At 41.9% G+C, this 19,846-nt stretch overlaps 1 protein-coding gene across 1 annotated transcript in view; it reads left to right on the forward strand.

Moving 5' to 3' along the window:
* POLR3B (polymerase (RNA) III (DNA directed) polypeptide B) overlaps positions 1 to 19,846 on the forward strand; it is a 74,679-nt gene that overhangs the window by 10,315 nt on the left and 44,518 nt on the right. The window contains exons 7-12 of the mRNA XM_010161987.1: positions 965 to 1,082; positions 2,084 to 2,192; positions 9,798 to 9,920; positions 11,409 to 11,525; positions 12,004 to 12,138; positions 17,602 to 17,763. Coding sequence (XP_010160289.1) covers positions 965 to 1,082; positions 2,084 to 2,192; positions 9,798 to 9,920; positions 11,409 to 11,525; positions 12,004 to 12,138; positions 17,602 to 17,763 — 764 coding nt within the window. The remainder of the gene's footprint in view (positions 1 to 964; positions 1,083 to 2,083; positions 2,193 to 9,797; positions 9,921 to 11,408; positions 11,526 to 12,003; positions 12,139 to 17,601; positions 17,764 to 19,846) is intronic.

Raw genomic sequence — 19,846 nt, forward strand, 5'->3', positions numbered from 1 at the left:
GGTGCCGCACCACCCCCTCCAGGAAGAACTTCTTCCTGATATCCAATCTAAACCTCCCCGCTTTCAATTAAAACCCATTCCCCCTTGCCCTGTCACTACAGGCCCTTGTAAAAAGTCCCCCCCAGCTTCCTTGTAGCCCCTTCAGGTACTGGAAGGTGCTGTAAGGTCTCCCCGGAGCCTTCTCCAGGCTGAACAAGCCCAAGTTGTCTCAGCCTGTCCCCATAGCAGAGGTGCTCCAGCCCTCGGAGTATCTTTGTGACCTCCTCTGGACTCGCTTGAACCAGTTGATATCCTTATTTTGTTGAGGGTTCCACAGCTGGATGCCGTACTCCAGGTGGGGTCTCATGAGAGCAGAGTAGAGGGGGAGAATCACCTCCCTCAACGTGCTGGCCACGCTTCTCCTGATACAGCCCAGGATATGGTTGGCTTTCTGGGCTGCCAGCGCACACTGCTGGCTCATGTCCAGCTTTTCATCCACCAGTACCCCCAAGTCCTTCTCCTCAGGGCTGTTCTCGGTCCGTTCTTCACCCAGCCTGGACTTGTGCTTGGGATTGCCCCAACCCAGGTGCAGGACCTTGCACTTGGCCTTGTTGAACTCCATGAGGTTGGCAGTGGCCCACCTCTCCAGCCTGTCCAGGTCCCTCTGGATGGCATCCCTTCCCTCCAGCGTGTCGACCGCGCCACGCAGCTTGGTGTCATCAGCAAACTTGCTGAGGGTGCAATTGTTCTCCAGACCACTATGTGATCTTAGGAAAAGTTTGCTTTAGTCTAGTGGAACATTTTCCTAGTTGTAATAAGCTCCACACGGAGTTTGTTCTTTGCTCTTTTGAGGGAGAGCTTACTCTCCTGCTTTGTCCTTTCTGTACTTACTGTTTATTATGTAATAATTTATATTCAAAGGCATATTGGAGGCAAGTTAAATGCAAGGGTACTGACATACAAGATCTTTTTTTCTCTCGAATAGGTGGCTATTTCATTGTAAAAGGTGTAGAAAAAGTAATTCTTATTCAAGAGCAGTTATCCAAAAACAGAATCATTGTGGAAGCTGATCGAAAAGGCACAGTTGGCGCTTCTGTTACCAGGTATGGCAAATGCCTGCAGCCACATAAAGGAGGTAAAACCAAAGCTTTAAAAGTTTGTGGTTGTAGTTGAAGTAGCTGTGTAGTTTCCCTCCTAATATAGTTTAATGGGAAAAAGCTGTAGACGTTCAATGCCCCTCTCTTCCAGCTGTCATTTTGTACTCTGAAACGTTAATCCAAAAATGAAGTAGTACAGTATTGCCACAAAAATCAGTGGGTTTTGCTCCAGTGCTCCAGGATTCACCCCAGGCTAGGAAAAGCCAGTTCTGATTTTTAAGTTAAGAAAGTGCTCTTTCTAACTGATGTTGTTTGGTCTCATTTTGTGGCAAGTAACATGAAGTTACTGGAAATTAGATGTAACCTTCTGTCTGACTCTCTAAAACAAATTGGTGTAAAAACTCTGAAAGGCAATTGAGAAGGAAACAAAAAAATTATTTCTGTACTACACAATTATTGAAAATGCTAAGGTGGTCTCAATTTGGCCTTTCATCCTCAACTGAGTTTTATTTATATTTTGTTTGAGTTTTTGTTTTTAAGCTGTGTGGTGGTATATATGGTGCTTGTCACTGTTCAGTGGTAGGACTTTCAAAGGTTCTTTCTTTGCCAGCAGCCTCCTAGCTACTTTACTGTTCCACAGTAAGCCTAAATGAAGTTAAATGTACAACAGAAAATACTTTTTTTCTCATCATGCTTGTTGCCACAGTACCTGTGCACAGTTTGACCTTGCTGGTTGCATCCAAGTTGATTATAAAAGCATGCAAATATGATTTTGAGTAACACAGACTTCTACCTAGGTTGAATATGGCCCTTTGCCCTCACAGGTGATAAACCCATTACCTTGGAGTTATGGGGTGATGTCTGGCTGTTTGCATGTAACTTAAGAGTAGAAAGTGGAATTAATTCAGCTGAAAGATTGCTCAAGCTTGATAGGTTTTATACAGGAGATCCTAGGAATGTCTGTGCAAACATTCTGTTGGACATAATGGTGTTTTTTTTAACTTCAGTTCCACCCATGAGAAGAAGAGCAGAACAAATATGGTTGTGAAACAAGGAAGATTTTACCTGAGGCATAACACACTATCAGAAGATATTCCCATTGCTATCATATTTAAGGTAATACAGCTGTTGGTGTTGGGGGTGGGAGCAAAAAAAAAAACCCTGAACAACTGTACTGTAGCTCAAGAACAAAGATTGTCAGCAGCTCTCAGAAGTTAGTATTTACAGAAGGACTTGGCAGGTCTTAGAGAATGCAAGCTCTTTTCCCCCTGTGAAGTCATCTGTATTGTACAGTAAAAAGAGCAGAAGTGCTACATTTTTCTGTAAGGACAGCATTGCTGTGCCAAGACAAATTCTGCCACCCCCTTACTGCTTTGTAAGGTCCCTCTGCACTGCTGCCTGTGCACCCGTTGCTACAGAAAGTCAGAGGGGTTTGGTTTCATTGCGAGACGCATTGCAAACGTGTTTAGGGTCTTTGTTTCTGGCTTTGTTCCCCCCTCCAACTAGTGGCCTGCTGAGGAGCTCAACACCATGTCAGACAGGGGAGCCACATCGTAGCCATGAGCTCATTAGACGTGGCTCCCAGTCACAACCATGAACAAACCCAGTAGCTTCTGGGGGAGTCTTGCAGCTCTTAGACCTACTCCTAAATCCTTAAAGATTACTACAGTGGCTTTTATTTCTTGGCAGTTTACTTTCTTTCCGTGTGAATGAACCTTGCCTCAGTCTTTCACTTCAGAATCCCTTTTCGATTCAGGAATCCTCCCTAGTATCTCTGGTGCAGTGAATGGATGGACAGGCGATGCAGTTAGGAAGCGATCCCTGGTGAGCCTGAGGAGGGCTGTGAGAGGCATCCACCCATGGTTCTGGGCAAGAACTGGGGTGTATTTCCCATGTCATCTGTGCTGGTGACAGTGTCATGCCTTGGCCCTCATTGCCTGTGAAACTCCAGAACTGCTTTCTTTCACCCTCTGCTTCTCTTTCATTGTCACTCACCCAAGGGCACGTACATCTGAAGGCGTGACGCTGACTACTCCCTAGCCGTTCAGCCGGGCTGGGAGCCCCATCCGTCTGTGATATCCAAGCCATGGGCTAGAGCTAGTGAAGGGGGTGACAGCAGGGTGGCCAGGCCTTAGGCTGGGATCTGCCCTCCCGAGTACTGTAGGCTTCACTGCTGCCGGTGGCCTTGCAGCCTGGTGCACTGTGTGTGCAGAAGGAAATGGGGCAGCAGTCTTGGAGGCACTTTTCATAGTGAAGGTGGCTTAGGGCACAAAAACGCCTCTGACTGGATCTAGCAACCAATAGAAGTCAACCCTATAGCTCCCTTTTTGACTTCACTGTCGTGGTTTATGGCACAGGAGGTTGGGGAGGTGATAATCACACGAGAAAATAAATTGCCAGGAGAGGGCAGCACTTGCTCACAGCATCCACACAGTTTCTGCCTGCAGTGCGGTTTTGTTGGTGTTTGCAACTAAAGGCTTTTCTGCATTACCACAGCTCTTAGGCTGATAGAGAACTGTGAGAATTGGTTTTCCTGTAGGAAGTGCTTTGGGTTTGGTACTAGAAAATAGTTTAATAATTGAGTTTAGATGTGAGAACCGAATGTTATCTCTGATTAAGCTAATCTCTTCAAGTAGTTGGAGGAGATCATCTGGTTTTAGTGACCAGTGGTAAAGGAGGTTGAGAAATTTATTTGTGGACAGAAATGAACAAGAAAGTTTCAGGATTAAATTCACAACTTTTCTGTTGCAGGAAATAGTTAACGTGGCTCTTAATCCATTTGCTTGAGTGCCAAACAGCTGGAGTCCACCTTCACTTACAGACTTTCATTACATTTTGTCACCCCCTCCTGGTATGGATAAATACCTGCTCACAGAAGAGTAACTGCTTGGAGTTATTAAGTCTGAGGAGGTGGTTATTGGGGGTTCTTAGGGCAGCATTGTACTGACTATTTGATCACCTTCTGGCAGTGCTTGCCATAATTATCCCCCTGCCTATATGTATCTTTTATATTCTAGATAGTGTTGCATAATTTTTCATTTAGTTGTTGAATAAAGCTTTAGTTGTTAGAGGCTCTTGGCAGTAGTGCTTTTCAAAGATTTATGTTGATTTTATTACAGTAGCAAATCAGCTGCACCCATTTTAACTATGCTGAATGTTCCATTCTTGACTGGCACTTAACTGTGCTCCTGAGTGGTCATTTTGCTTACCTTTCCTTTAATGACATGTGAACATCAGGAATCTTCTGTCTGCTTTTGACAAGTTTCCAGCTGTAAACTATAAATCACAGGTAGTCTTTTTAATAGATTCTTAGGCAGGCACCGACGTCTGATCTTTCTTGGGCATTGCTGTAATGCAGTATTACTTTGTTCTGTTTAACTGCTAGAAGCAATGTTACAGATACTATAGCCTTGAAACTGGAAAATCCCTAACTTCGGGATTCCCGTTTAGCCTCAGCTCTCTCCTGTGGCAGTATAAGAGATTTCTTGGAAAAGCAAGGAGAATAATTCCTTTCTGCCGTGACCCAAGCCTTGGGTGTGGAGCACGGGGTCTTCCTTGTTACTAGTAAGTCTTCTGCTTTTTTGTAAGTTAAGCTGTACAGGCAATCTAAGGTCTCAAGTTTTGGTTGCCTTTGCTTCCTTAACTTCAGCTGTAGCAACTGCTTGTATAATTTCCAATTAAAAAATAAACTGAGAAAGCAGTGACAAAGATCTACTGCTCTTCGTTTCCTCCCAGACTAGCTGCAACCAAGTTCCACAGACCTCTGTGCTTTGACTAAAAAAATGACTAGTATTTGATAGAGGGCTGCTATCCAGCTAGAGGGGTCGGTGGGAGAAGGCTGGTCAATTCTGGATTGACTCTCTAGACCCAGTAGTGTTAAATAGCCCGGTGTTCCTGCAGGTGACTTAAGATGCAGATCAGGTATAGAAAATCATTGCAACTTTAGAGAATAGAAAGCAGGTATTTGGAGATCTGTGATCTAATGTGGATTTAAAGCTACTGCAACTGTAAAGTGGGGGTGTACTTATATCCCTTAAACACCTTTGTCAAAAGCAAGGCCTGTGAAGTTGGGATCACTACAGGAACCACCCGCTGACAGCCCTGAGGCCTAACATTCATAAAGATCTCCCTTTAACTGGAATCTAAAGGCACATTTGTGTTTCAGGCATGAATCATGGACACAGCTGCATGCTAGAGCAAGACCTGAACATACAGTGTTCCTCATCCTTTCTTTCATGGTGAGGAAGGAAACCCAGGTGCATAGGCTGTGGAGAGGGATGGAAATAGCGTGGGTCTAAAGGTCCCTTAATCTGGAGAGGTGGGGGGACTGGATTTTGTAGGGTCACCCTGAAGGGGGCATCTGCCTTACATTTCATCCTTATCCATAATATCTTCTAACCTGCAAGCCTGAATGACCTTGTTCTGCTGCTTTGCTTTTCTGCCATCCAGACCTGTAAGGATCTTTGTGATTGGCATATTTGGAGATTTAACAGCTAGTTGTGCCGAATGCATGTAAGGTGCGGTGTTGTGAAGTTTAGCACATTGACCACAGCTCACTGAAATTTGATAGACTACAAAAGGCATGTTCCTGGCAGTCTTCTAGGACAGACTCGAAGCATCTGCTCTTCAGATGTGAGGGAGTTAGTGCTTTGTTGCTCTGTTAGCCGAAACACTTTCCCCCTACCCTTTCTTCAAAGTGACAGAGGCATTTGTGCAGTCCCTGTATATGTAAATGCAGTTTTTGGTTTGAAGTAGGCATATGAATTAAATGATTTTGCCCCCAAAACATGTATTTGTTGAGGTTTTTAAAGGGCCATTAACTGCCTTGTAATGGGAAACAGACACAACTAATTTGCTTCCTGGTTACTGTGTAACACTGCTTCATTAGTTAATACACACATGCAATCAGGATGGTATTTAGGATGTCCTGAGTTGACTGGCAACCCCAGGAGACCGTTGTTTTGGCCATGTGTCAGTTGTGCACAGATCAGAGGGCTGTGTGAACCGTGCGTAGTGCGTTTTTTGAACATGGCAGGCTATGAGCTACGCGTGCTTTACCTGGCGAGGCTCAGCAAGTTTAAGGTTTGCAATAAGTGTTAGAGGAGATGTGGAATATTTGTGTAGCACTTAAGGGTGTTTCTGTCTTGAAAAACATGAGGGATACAGGTGAGGTGGTGCTGCTGCTTTTGCAGGGAGCTCCCTACGTTGCAGGACGTCAGAGCTGTTTCAAGGTAAGGGCTGTTTTTTCTTTTGGGCATTCTCGATTTGGTAGAGTCGAGTGAGTCCTGGCAACTGAAGTAAACGAAGGTTGCCTGCTGCACCAAAACTGGTTGGGGAAGGAAGAGAATTATAAGTAACCTAGGGGCACTTCAACGTTGAATTTTATGACCTGAATCACTAGGTGAAGGATCTTTAGTTTTTGGGAGGTGTGAGGAGCTGCTTTAGGACCTGCGGCAAAAGATTTGAGCAGCAGGTCAAGTTTCATTTTTACAAACCTGTGTTAGGCTTGGAGCTGTTAAGATGCAACTCTGGAGGAACAGCTGAATGGTGGTCTTGCTCTGGTTCCCATGGCTGCAGTTTCATAGCTCGTATCTTTTGAATTATGAAAGCTACAGACCAATTCTGTCTGTGATGTCAACCTTGAACTTCCCTGACATCTTTTTAATCCAGTCATCTGCCTGTCTCCATTCTGTAATTTAGCCTGATGGACTGCAGAACTACATTCTAGGGAACTGCCATGGAAACGCCTAGACATCATCATTAAGACACGAGCTGGGGGAGGAAGAGCTGGGCTCGCACTCTCTCCTGCACACTCTCGCATATGTATGTGTATGTGCACACACACATGTTTTGGGGAGAAGGAACCTTCCCAGTCCTAGGAATTGGTTGACCCCAGTTGGACCACTTTCTCCCACTTCAATTTAGGGTGATCTGAATATTCTGTTTGCTTTGACCTGTCTGTCTTATGTCCATTGACTACCAGCTTCTCAGCCGTGCTCTTCAACAGTCTGCTACCGTCTCCTTCCTCATCCTTCCACTGCTGCTGTTAACTTATCCCTTTGCAATGTCTCCTTCCCCTCCACCCTCCTGTAAAACTGTTCCTTTGTGGCATTGCCTTTCAATCAAAAATCAACAAGACCGCTTGTCTCCTGCTTTGCTTTTATGTGAATTCCCTTTCCCTCAGCTTTGTCCTGGGATCATGAGCACTTTAAGCACAGGACCCATTCCTCCTTTGCATGTCCTCAGTGTTTATGTAACACAAGCAACAACTCAGGAATATTTTGTTACTATTCTAGTGATGTTACAGGCTAATTGTGGAGTACTTCTTTGGTGGTTTTTTTGTTGGTTATTTTTCTTTTTTAAAAAATTATTTATTTATTGGTTTTGAGTGTACTATTCCAACATCAGGGCCAAATTTTCTAAAAAAGGAAGTGTTAAGATTACAAGTCTATCAGATACCAGCATGGGCCTGTTACCTACCTGTTAATGCTGCATTTAGGTGGATTTGTGTGTGCAGCCCTGCTCGTGATTGTTGAGAGTACAGAGGAGAACAAATGGGCTTCCTTTTAGGCTGTTGTATCACACACCTTTTTCAGTCATTTGCCTAGGTTTTAGGTCGTTACTCATAAATTATTTTCCTCCAGTTTACACTTAACCCAGCAATCCAACATATATTGTTTGGTGGCAGATGCCAGCTGTTCCCACACACAATTTCAGAATTCTCAAGTGAGTTTGCTGCTACAAACACCAACTAGAAAATCTACATGGATGTAATGATATGTCTTATTCTTATTTTGTTGTCAGACTTTTGTCAGAGAATTTGTCAAGTTAGAAGGAAGCATTAACCCTCTTTAATTTACTGTGGCTTTCTGTTTTTTAATGGATGAAAGAGCACAGTGAAACTGCAGGTTGACTTCCCCACATACACACTTACTCATTTTTTAAATTACTCTTACGATCTGGTTGCCATCCTAAAACTAACCTGGTGGACAAAAATAGGATGGTATCAGCTTCCATTGGTAAATGTGTTTCTGGTATAGGTGCCTAGAATGGCACAAATATACCCTTAATAAAATTTTGTTCTTCCGTAGGCTAAGTGCAGTCATTGTATGAGTCCAGTTGTGGTTCCTAAACTGGTTTGCTGGTCAGCTGTTAAGTCCAGACACATGGAAAATGACTGTTGTGAAGATTTCATGCTTTTGTAGACCTTCCTACGAGTCTGGCTCTTGGATCACGAGGGATTTTATTAACTACTCTGCTGAGGTTTTTTAACTACTGTGTGACCTTATTTAAAAGGGTGAGGGAGCATAATAATACTTGAAAACCAGGGATCTGAACTACAGTAATATCACACGGGTAAATTCTCATTATGAAAAGAGCCTTAAGATCAGAAGGATGACTACTTAGTTGGAATGAACTGCTCAGTCTTATCTGGTGATGTAACTGTGTCTTGATTTGGCACTCGAGTCTGTCCGAGGTGGTGGAATTGTGAGCTGAGCTTTGCACTAAAATGGGGATGTTCTCACACTGTTATGGGTGTGTGATACTTTTGCACTGCTTTTAATTTTTAATAAACCACAAGGTGAAGAGGCATTTTCACTCTAAAGGAACTTCAGCCAACCACTTTGTTGAAAAAGGAAGAAGAAATGAAAGAAAAAAGCTGGATATGTCACCATTAGGGCAATGGTTTTGCAAGGGGATAGCGTTAGCTAGGTGTTAAGCAAAGTGACACCCAATGAAGGCAATAAGAAGGGAAGGTATTGGTGCATATTTGAAGAAAAAGTAACTTTTTGGGACACTGCCAGTTTTTAATGAGAATCAGAATACGGGGGTTTACATGGGCCATTATTTACTATGGTCTTTGTGGCAGGCAGTTGGAAGAATAATATGAATGCAAACGTAACTTCCTCACAAAGTTCTGAGAAACGTATTATAACCCAGCCAGAAGAGGTTTAGGGAGATTATTACGTTTCTTGATATGGCAGAGCTCCAGGCAAATGTGTGAAGGGGGAGCTTTAGCACCATCTGGAATCCACAAAGGCCTTCTCTGCTGGCTGCCACCTTGAAACACTTACTGATAGAGAGATTTTTCTAAACCTGTTAAGCGCTTTCTTAGTTTATTAAGCCTTTTCCGCAGCATAAAGTCTAACAAAGTGTCCAAGGATCAGGGAAATAATGGAATGGCTCTCAAGTGGAATTGTGCAGTGAAGTCATCTTCTAAATGCGCAGAGCTGCAAAGGAGGTAAATTGTAAACATTTCACAGATAGGATGTGCTGCATCACAGTCCAACTGAGTTTGCGAAATGGCTTGTGGGAAGAGACCATGTGTAATCTTCCAAGAAATTTCATCTTCCTTTATTTATTGTAGATGCTGATTTGGTTTTCATTGTTGCACATGTAGGGTTGTTATTACCTGCTATTTATTTTTTTCTTGAGAAAAAGCATAGAAAAGGAAGAGCAGAGAAAAAGCATGACTCCCGTCAGTGAAGAAAAGGACTCTCTCCACAGAGTGTGTGTGTGTTCCTGCTGCTTATCAAGATTTCCATTTAGCGCTCTGCCATAGCTAGAAGATGTGCTGCCAGTGCCAGATGGCACAGTTTCTTAGAGAAGAACTAGCTCTTGCTTAGTAGTAATGCAGACAAACAATACCAAATTAGCATAAGCAAATGTCAGTGAGTTAACATAAAGCCTGTGCTATTTCTGTCTTTCTTCTTTTCCTAGGCCATGGGTGTTGAGAGTGACCAAGAGATTGTACAGATGATTGGCACAGAGGAACATGTGATGGCTGCATTTGCTCCTAGTCTGGAAGAATGCCAGAAAGCTCAGATTTTTACACAGATGCAGGTGTGTCTTTTCACATGGCCAGAGGCCATAAAAGTCTAAAGACAGTGCGTATTGACCACTTTGCTATGTCAGCACTCGACATACACTTCGTGTTTTGAGGTTTGTTTTTTGGGGGTTATTTTAAGCTGAGGGATTTTAAGGGGACAGGACTTGTCAAAAGTGAGGCGTTGCTCTCATTGCCTAACTGAAAACAACCCGAAGTCAAGAAATGCTTTGCTTTCAGAAGCTCAGGGTTATCTTTTCTCCAAGTAGTAATGTCCATAAGAATACGAGGTTTTATTGAGGATGTTGTGCATTTTTTTACAAAAGAATTGCCTGCCCCATTTTGCAGAAGCCGCAGTGATGTGAACACGACTGTTTTCTTCACAAGTAGGTGTTCTCCTCCAGTTCTAATCTCCGGTGTAAAGCCCACAGGAACAGCCACACTCCATCCTAAAAAAAACTCACGTGTACTTTTTCAATTAGCTGCAACACAGGCCATTTTGCTGGCAGCATTTCCATCATGTCCATATTAATCTTCTTCTAGCTTTTAGTCTTATTTCTGCTATTTCATTATAAACTTCACTGGATCTTTCCATGTGTAATGCTGAGTGTTGCGAAGTAAACGTCTGTCTAGTTTGCATCTTTCGGGGCTTTTCAGGGTTAGAGGTGGGATGAAGGCCTTCCTAATCCAGAATCAGAAGAGTAAAATGGTGACGCTGGAGGAACATAGAGAAATGTGAAGCATCCAGGAAAGTATAAAAGCAGAAATACAGAAGTTACTGTGTGCAAGAAGTGTCAAATGAAATTAACAGAAAGGAGCTGTTTTGGGGAAGAAGGTCACGGATGGACAGGATAGTCTGACGTTTAGTGGAGAGGGTAATTCTTTGGCATGGGGGCGTGGCTTCATTTCGAGGGAACTTAATGAATGGACTTGGATAGGTAGTGTCTTTGACTCCTCTGATCCTGAATTCTGCAGATTGATTCCATTTCTTGGACAGTTGGTAAGAGAGTAAGAATCCATTAATCATTGCAAAGTACTCTTGGAGACAGATGTGGATGCCACCCAGTAGCATTTGTGCCTGTTAAACAGTGAGTGACACCTCACGGTTTAATATCTGAATGGAACTTAGCAAGTGCACAAAAGAACTGGAGGTGAAAAGTCAAAGTAAATAATTAGGTATCTTTGAAATTTGTATAACCCTTTTCCCTATATCTCTGCAATCCCCTTTCGTGTAATATTGTAATAATCATGCTCTTTCACCACTTCCCATTCCAAATGTTATCAACATATACAGCACATTGTATATTTAATCGTGTCAGTTTTCAAGCTAGTTTTTTTTTTTATTAGCATCACTTATGTGTTTGGTATTTTGCACTTTGCTTGGAGCGTGTATCATCTGTGGCTAGTGGAGTTGCACTGACTGAGGGATACGTACAGATCTGTGTTGTATGTTTGCACAGATTACAGTTCTGATGCTAACTCAAGTGAATTCCCCCTCTTGACAGGCATTGAAGTACATTGGAAACAAAGTACGAAGGCAAAGGATGTGGGGAGGCCCAAAGAAAACGAAGATGGAAGAAGCACGAGAGCTGCTAGCATCAACTATTCTGACCCATGTTCTTGTATGTAGTGTTGGGGGTTTTTAAACTTGAGTAGATTTGTGTGGTTATTTATGGCGTGGGCTTTGTCGGCGGGGAAGGAGGTCTTGGCTTGCTTTGTAGTTGAGATAAAATAAATCATCCTCAAAATAAAGGGGAAGATTTGGATTGAGTCAAAAGTAATCTGTATTTTTATGAAATGTTGTACCACTGAATTTACCATACTCTGCATTATTTCTGCATAGCCAGGCAGTATCATCTGTTAGTTCAGGAGCTTACTCTCATGACCTATACCTTTATTCTGATTTGTTTTCATTTGCTATGTGTTTCAGTTTCACTAATGTATATTACTCAGCGTTTTTTGAGGGGGTAAAGCACACATACCCCTTTCATAACTTCTCAGCCAGCCCATTGATTTAAATGGATATCTTTGAATAAGAACTAAGGAACTGATCCTGAAACATCACTGGGTTTTTTGTATTTTTTATTTGTTTGTTTACAGGTGAAGGAATTCAATTTTCGTGCCAAGTGCATATACACAGCAGTGATGGTGCGCAGAGTAATTTTGGCTCAAGGAGAAAATAAAGTAGATGACAGAGACTACTATGGAAATAAACGTTTGGAGTTGGCAGGGCAGGTGAGTTTTTACTTCAGAGCAAAGTGCTCTTTTGGGGTTTTGTGACTATCTATTTCTAAAAGATCCATCATAAGCAGCATCCCTATTGTCTTGATTGAAGTGTTTTTCCTCTCATTTTATTATTGTTGGTTTTTCTGTGTTGACTCAAGGATATGCATCCCCAGTTGAGACTTAATAAATTATATCCTCACTTCTGTATTGCCTCCTTATATACCAGATAAAAAGGCAGAACAGTGTAAATACGGCATCAGTTCTAGTTCCATTATAACACTGTTAGTGCCAAGCAGTAAGATCCATCTTCCAGTGCCCCCCTCTAAGCAACTGGGTAGGGGAATAAACTGGGACCAAGTGCCTGTGTGTCAAGTCTAGGCTGGCCCACTGTGGAGAACCCAGCTTGTGTAGGAGCTCACAGGGCAGCCACTCAAGCCTCCTGTAGCTTGGAGAAGCCCATAAGATTGCTTTTTTGTTGTCAGTTGCCTTTCTAGCTCTAGAGTAGCATGGATTAACCACGTAAAGGGTTTAAAGTTAACTTGAGCAACTCATGAAAACGGATAGTGTAGACTCCTCTGCTTGCAGAACTTTGACACTGGAGGTGGGAACAGTAACAAAGGGCTGTGAAGGAGGGAATGGTTTAACCGTTGTTTTGCAGAGAGGGTGGCAGTTCACAGCCGTTGGCCAAACTACGTTCTGCTAATGCAGCGGGAATTACCTGTCAGGTGAAGGAACTGCTTAGATACCATGGCATGGATTTTTCTTTTCCACATGTAGTTATTTGGTTAACCAATTTAGGTTAGGATTGGACTTGTTTGCTGTGCTCTGTGTTAAGTTGGAGTTTTGGCAGTCAGTATCTTCTCTGGTTATTGATGATGCATCAGAAATTCAGAGAAGTGTATGTAATGCACCGGGTTGGAGAAACTATGCATCTTGGCTCCCCATGTAATCTGTATTGCAGCACAAGTAACGATACCTGTTTCTTTTTGTTCGTATCCAGTGGGAATTCTCATCTTACTGTACTTTTTAAGATGTGTGCTTGCATGTTGTCTCCTACTCCTGTTCTCCTCCCCACCCTGCCCTCTCTTCCATGCGCAGATGTGAACACACACACAGAGCGTGTGCAATCGTCGGAGAGTAAAAACATGTGCTTTGCTTCCTAGCTTACTGAAAAAATGAAGACGTCTTGAACACAAATACAATGAAAAAACACCAAATTCTTAACCTATTAGGGAAAAAAAAAGTTTTCTTCAAATTAATATTTAAACTGCTCACCAAACTTTTAGTCTTGTGCTGAAGCAGAATTTATTTCTAAGTGTAAGGAGTAGGAAGAGGACACTAGTGTAATATTCTAACGGGGCAAATATTTTAAGCTGCAATGATTTGGTTTCTGCTGTAATGTTGTTGCTGTAGTTCAGTATGACTGCAATCAGTAAAATTAATTGTTGCGTTGGCATCGTATTGTTCTTATTCAACTGGATTGAAGGAAGAGTTTGTTTTCTCCTAATATTTTCAGAGGTCGAAATTAGAGCAGGTAAAGTTTTTTACAAGCTGTAAGAAAAAGACCTCTGCGCGCACAGATGTTAACAACAAAAGTTGTTTTAATTTAACTGGGCTGAGTTTTTAAATGTAGAGGATTATCATAACACAGCTAATGTGTATTTTTACTACATAAAGGAGAACTATGCAGGGGGGGTGTTGTAACACTTGATGAAGAGTAGTTCTGGCTTCTGTGTGATATTTTAAAAGCTCATTTCAAGCTATTCCCCTCTGCCACGTTATCAGTGTAATATTAATTTGACTGGATTACAAACTAAAAAGTGTAGAGATTTTTTGCCAGTTTAGCTGAAGTTTGTGTGGGTAAAAAGGTTGACTTATAAAATTTTTTTTTTAATGCCAGCATGTTCTGGGAATAAAAATCCTGTCGATTTAAAATTTGAATAAAGCAAAAAAAAAAACCATCCCCATGTGAGAAGAAAAACACAGCGGTCTAAACAATGTAAAGACATAAAAGGCATTGTGTTTATAAAAATGTGTGAAAACAATAGCTGCTAATTTCACACCCCATGGGACAAGAGAGTACGAAATGTGCTTTAGCTTTAGATAACAGAGTTGTATCCACTAGCCAAGCTGGTTTACAGAGCCTTCTCTTAGTCTTCCTGCCACTAGAGGCTCGGTAGGCCAGGTGCCAGCTGAGGTGTTAGCAAAACCTACCGATTTCAGGCTTAATCTTTTCACCTACCTTTTCTCTTTCCTTAATGTGTTCATTATTTGCTAAGCATTACTCTGTTCTTTGTCCTCATTTTTTTTTGTTTCTAATGCAGCTTGCTTTGTATGGGTGAGATATGGAACAGCACCAAAATCCGGCACCCTGGAAAGCAAGGGATTTCTACCCTGTGACAAAAGAATACCGCCTTGACTTCAGAGATTGCCTAATCCCAGCTGTTCTGATAATATAATTAAGGCTGCCTAATGTCTTTAATTTTGCAACCAGTTTGTGTGAAAGGGAGAATTTGGCACTCTAAAGGCTTAAACGCTAAATAGCAATCTCAAGGCGCCTAATTAGAATTCTCTGACATTAAGCTAATTGGTGAAACTGTATTTCAGCAGCTTAACTTCTTTATTAATTTTTCTTAGGATTTTCAATGAAAATCAATTGATGAGCTGTCAGTATTTTTTTTTTTTCTTAAATATAATTTGCTCTTTAGTGCTCCTGTCTGAAGCGGCCTGAAAGGCCCTGGACTAACTATAAAATCCATTGAATATTATCACTGGCATTCCATCCTTTTTCTTTAATCTCTTGCTCTTGACCTAAATAATGTGGTTATTGTGAGATTCTGCTTTGCCAGATAGTCAGAGCTCTTAGAGACCGAGAGTCTGTGAGTGAAATGAGCAAAGCATGATGCTTTTCAGACTGGCAAATCGTAGAAAGTTGGTGTACTTGATGTACGGGTTTAAATGGAAAGTGGGGAGATTTAGATTAGATATCAGGAAGAAATTCTTCCAGGAGAGGGTGGTGAAGCACTGGAACAGGTTGCCCAGAGAAGCGGTGGGTACCCCATCCCTCGAAGTGTTCAAGGCCAGTCTGGATGAGGCTTTGAGCAACCTGGTTGCTTGTCAGACTATCAGACATCTTAAAACTGTGTACATTCCTTCCTTTTACTTTTTCCCTACTTTTGAAAGACTTTTCTCATAATCTACTTTTTGGAGACTCTGGTGTGTTCTCCTTCCTAATATGATGCTTCATAAAAGATGTTTTTATTTCTGATGGAAATCTCACTTAAATGAGCAGGTGACTGGATGTCTTTCGACAGTGGTGAGAGGGCATTGCCTTGTAAATGTTAATGGTACTACAAGCATCGGAAGGAGGAAGAGGGTCTGCAAGACCTTCCTCTCATGCCAAGGCCAGGTCTAAAAAAAGCCACTTAACCAATTTTCATCAGAAACTCTCTGTCCAGAGTGGAAATAAAATTTCATTTTTGTCAAGTGTTAGCATACAGTGTGTGTTTTCTCTGGCTCTTTACAATTTAGTGACTGAACGCTAGGTGTTCCTTATGTCTTTTAGGGTAGATTGTCAAAGATAATCCAAGCTTTCTCTCCATGAAGGGTAGTGAGAGCATTTTATCGCAAATCAGATGTCTGTCAGAGTTTCCAGGCATTATTTGGTATTATTTTTATTCCCAAATGCATTTGTGATGCCAGTGAAAACGGTACCTCATAATTTAGTAAGCTGCTTTACAGTGTCGTTTACCAAATGCTTTGGTCAGCCCAGCTGGGGCATGTAGGTAGGGGACAGCAAATGAAAGCTGGTGGCCCATCACAGTGAGCGACAATGAGTCATTTGCTTTCTTGTTTCCAAAAGGCGAGGAAAACTTGGGACTATTCTGATGGGAGACAGTTAAAATTCAGTTTAATTCTGCTCATACGGAAATTAAATTGTACAACCGACTCCAGAGTGTCTTGGCTTGTGGTGGCTGAATACATAGCTTGGTCAGCCCTACAATGCTCTGTACACTGGGAACTGCCATTTCTGGCAGTGGTAGCTGCTGCGTTCTTAGCTCTTCTGACTCTGGGAGCCACTGTAAAATAGAGTCCCAGGACAGGACTGCCAAGCTTTAGAATTTACACTGCTCACTTGCAAAACTAATCATTGTGAACACTTAAAATGTATCATGTAATGCAGATTTAAGTGTTTTGGGAAGCTATTAGTGTCTGCAAGGAGAGGTTGAGCAAACTTCAGAAGCAAAGCAGCTTGGAAAGCAAAAAAGTCAGATCACAAACTTTGGTAGCCTTTTCCTTTTATGGCTATTTTAAGACCTAGAAGTAATTAGAATGCATATACGGGAATTAATTGGCTTAAATTACAGCATTTTTTAAGGGTTATATTACTGGTTTGGTTGGGTTTTTTTGTTGGTTTAGTTTGGTTTGGTTTTTTCCAACTCAGCTATGTTAAGTAGCTTCTTTGCTACTTAACTGGTTTTTTTAAGGGAGACATGAGGAAGAGCATTATGCTTTCCAGATAGTAGCACTTCTAGAAAAGGATGGCAGGTGTTGAACCAGGTGAACTCTTTGTGAGTGTAACTGGTTTTCCATAGATTGTGGTTGGCAGAGAGGAGCAGGATAAAAGTGTATCTGAGTGAGGAAGCTTCGTACGTAGCCTGAGATACCTCTTGCCAGCTGTCAAGAGCAGAGGTTGCCTCTGGGCCCCTAAAAATGTCTCTCAGTTCTGCTTGTCCAGAAGCAATGGTAACTGTGCATCTTCTGCGCTTCAGCCCAGTCTTGCAAACCGTGCGCTGCTTCCAAACTCCGCGTTGCTGACTTGCTTCCCTGGAGGGCCCCTCAGAGGCACTTGGGTGCCTGTCTCGTCCATTGTAAGTAGCTCCTGGAAAGAGGCACTTTAAACAGCCTTTTTCACTTTTAATAGGAGAATGTCTCCAAGTGACTTCCAAGGAAAACTTCCTGATTTACTGCAGTTATTCCATCCAGTATTAGAACAGAAGCTGGTCTTGCCACCACATCTTGTGTGTAATTCAGGATTATACATTTAGGGTATTAAATTTTTGGAAGTTTTGGAGTTTGTGTCATTTGGAAGGAAGGAAGAAGTAGATCAGCTGGATTCTAATGTAGCAGATTAGGGAAAGCAGCAAATGGGTAGCACAGAGATGGATGGGTACGTTAAGATATTGTGAAGGAAGGATTAAAGCAAACCAAGTAGGGATAAATGCATAGGCTTAGACCATTCTTCTGCTTAATTTGCTTTCTGTTATGAGATAATTTCTCTAATATTGCATTTCAATTTAATGAGGCAAAAAACTTAGGAGAAAAATATCATTTGAGAAACAGAGAGGATATTTTTTAACTGACAATTAATATAAACATAGAAACATTAAACATGTTTCTGCTCCCCCTTCCCCACTTCCAGACCCGGAGAAGTATAATTTTTCCCTTAATCCAATTGTTGTGTATTTCCAGCTTCTTTCTCTCCTGTTTGAAGATTTGTTCAAAAAATTTAACTCTGAACTGAAAAAGATTGCTGACCAGGTAATCCCCAAGCAACGTGCAGCTCAGTTCGATGTAGTGAAGCATATGCGTCAAGACCAAATCACCAATGGCATGGTCAATGCCATCTCCACCGTAAGTATTTTTGTTTTCATTCTAGTATGTGAAGCTTTTCCACCGTAGTGAATAGTGGAAATGTGTACATTTTGTTCTGACCGCTCTACTCTCTTTGATTGTAAAAGCAAATCTATTTAACATTCTTTATAGATTAAAATTGCAAAACTCTGTCATGGGCAGGGCTTTTCGAATTCACTGAAGAATCAGTAATCATCAAACCACTTTTTATTTCACTGTTTGTTTCAAACGAGATGATGGTTTAGTGTTTGTGAGGGAATGGTAGAAACAAGCAAATTTAAAACAGGGATCATGCTTGTATATCCAGCTTGCTGTCTTTTAGGTTCTGCTTGACTGTGTGGTTCAAGGTAATTTTTATTACCTGGATTTAGCTGGGGTCAGGTTACATGGTATGTCCAAAAGGTGTTGAAAAACAGCAGGAAAACATCATGAACAGAAGACAGCTTGAGGGGATAGGAGGAGGGCAGAGGGTGGGTAAGCAAAAAAACAAAAAGCTAGATTTTGAGCTCTTTCAGGGTGGTGCCTTTTTATTCAAATGAAGTTGCTAATATGAGCAAATTTGCAGCATAGAAATTAGTACTTCTCTGCTAATGATACTGAACAATTTAACTGGGAAAACTGCTACATGCCGTATTACTGCAAAAAACTACAATAAGCCTTTAAATATTTGTCTTGGTTGGATTTTTGCCTGTGCCTGCCTTCTTTCTACTAGAATGGATTATTTCCATCCGTGCCAGTGGACAAGAACAAAAACAGTTACTGACTCGATCTCTTACCTCACACATCTGTGAGGTGGTTCCTGAAATCCAGCTTCTAGCGTGTAAATGACTTTGAAATCCATGTTTTTTAAAGAAATCAGATTAGTTTAAGTATTTAGCACCTACTAAAATATTGTGTAACTTAATTTTTAATCTTTGGAACTGTTGAGAGGCCTTTTCTGCCTAGCATGAAACTGAGGTTTTTCTTCAGTTCTTGTAAACAAAATTAACTTTGCAAATTGCATCCAAAACCACCAGTGGTCTGTTACTTACAAATCGCAGTGTTTAAGCTTATCACTATTTAATTTTATGAGTGCCCCAAATGTAGTTAAATCTCTACAGTGCACGTAACCAAAACAATTGACAGATTTGTTTCTCGAAATGCTAGTGCTTTCTTCTAGCTGGTGCCAGTTTTTCCATTTGGACTGACAGAGATAAATCTGCGAACTATTCAGTACATATTGTAAAGTCTTCCTTCTTCCACTATCTTTGGTTTTTTTTTTTTTTTTTGCGCCACATAAGCAGTTAAACACCATCTGCTCTTAAGCATTGAAAATAATTTCTCAGGAACAATGCCCAGTGCATACTATTCAAGAGATTAAGCAAATACCATAAAAATCATTCTTGGAAATGACAATCTCCAATCTCACCAGAATGCTTCAATGATAGTCTCAAAGAGCATGAAATAACTCAGCAGATTCATAATTACACCAGTAGCATGCAAAAGAATTCGTGGCACCACTACATAAATTGTACAGCGGTGTTCCGTGATATTTGCTGTAGGTTGTCTTTTCACCCTGGAAAACACCGGAAGAGAGGGTAGGTCAGGCAGTAACGCCACAGGCCTAACAGACATTTCAGCCTCTGTAGAATCATCCAGTGCCACTGTATTGGGTTTGCGTGGCAAAGTCTTGGTAGCTTGGGGGAGCTACAGGGGGGGGCTTCTGTGTGAAGCTACTAGAAGCTTTCCGTGTGTCCCACAGGGCCAATGTCAGCCGGCTCCAAGATGGATCTGCTGCTGGCCAAGGCTGAGCCCATCAGCAATGGGGGTAGCACCTCTGGGATAATGTGTTTAAGCGGGGAAAAAAACCCCAAACTGTGCAATTGCAGCAGGAGAGGAGAGTGAGAATATGTGAGAGGAACAGCTCAGTGGACACCCAGGTCAGTGGAGCAGGAGGTGCTCCAGGTGCCAGAGCAGAGATTCCCCTGCAGCCCGTGGTGAGGCCGACTGTGTCCTGCGGCCCATGGAAGTTAATAGTGACAGAGACACTCACTCTGCAGCCCGGGGAGGACCCCACGGCAGAGCCCGAGGGAGGCTGTGACCC

The sequence above is a fragment of the Eurypyga helias genome, unplaced genomic scaffold (genome assembly GCF_000690775.1).
Source record: "Eurypyga helias isolate BGI_N326 unplaced genomic scaffold, ASM69077v1 scaffold6832, whole genome shotgun sequence".
Lineage (NCBI taxonomy): Eukaryota > Metazoa > Chordata > Aves > Eurypygiformes > Eurypygidae > Eurypyga > Eurypyga helias.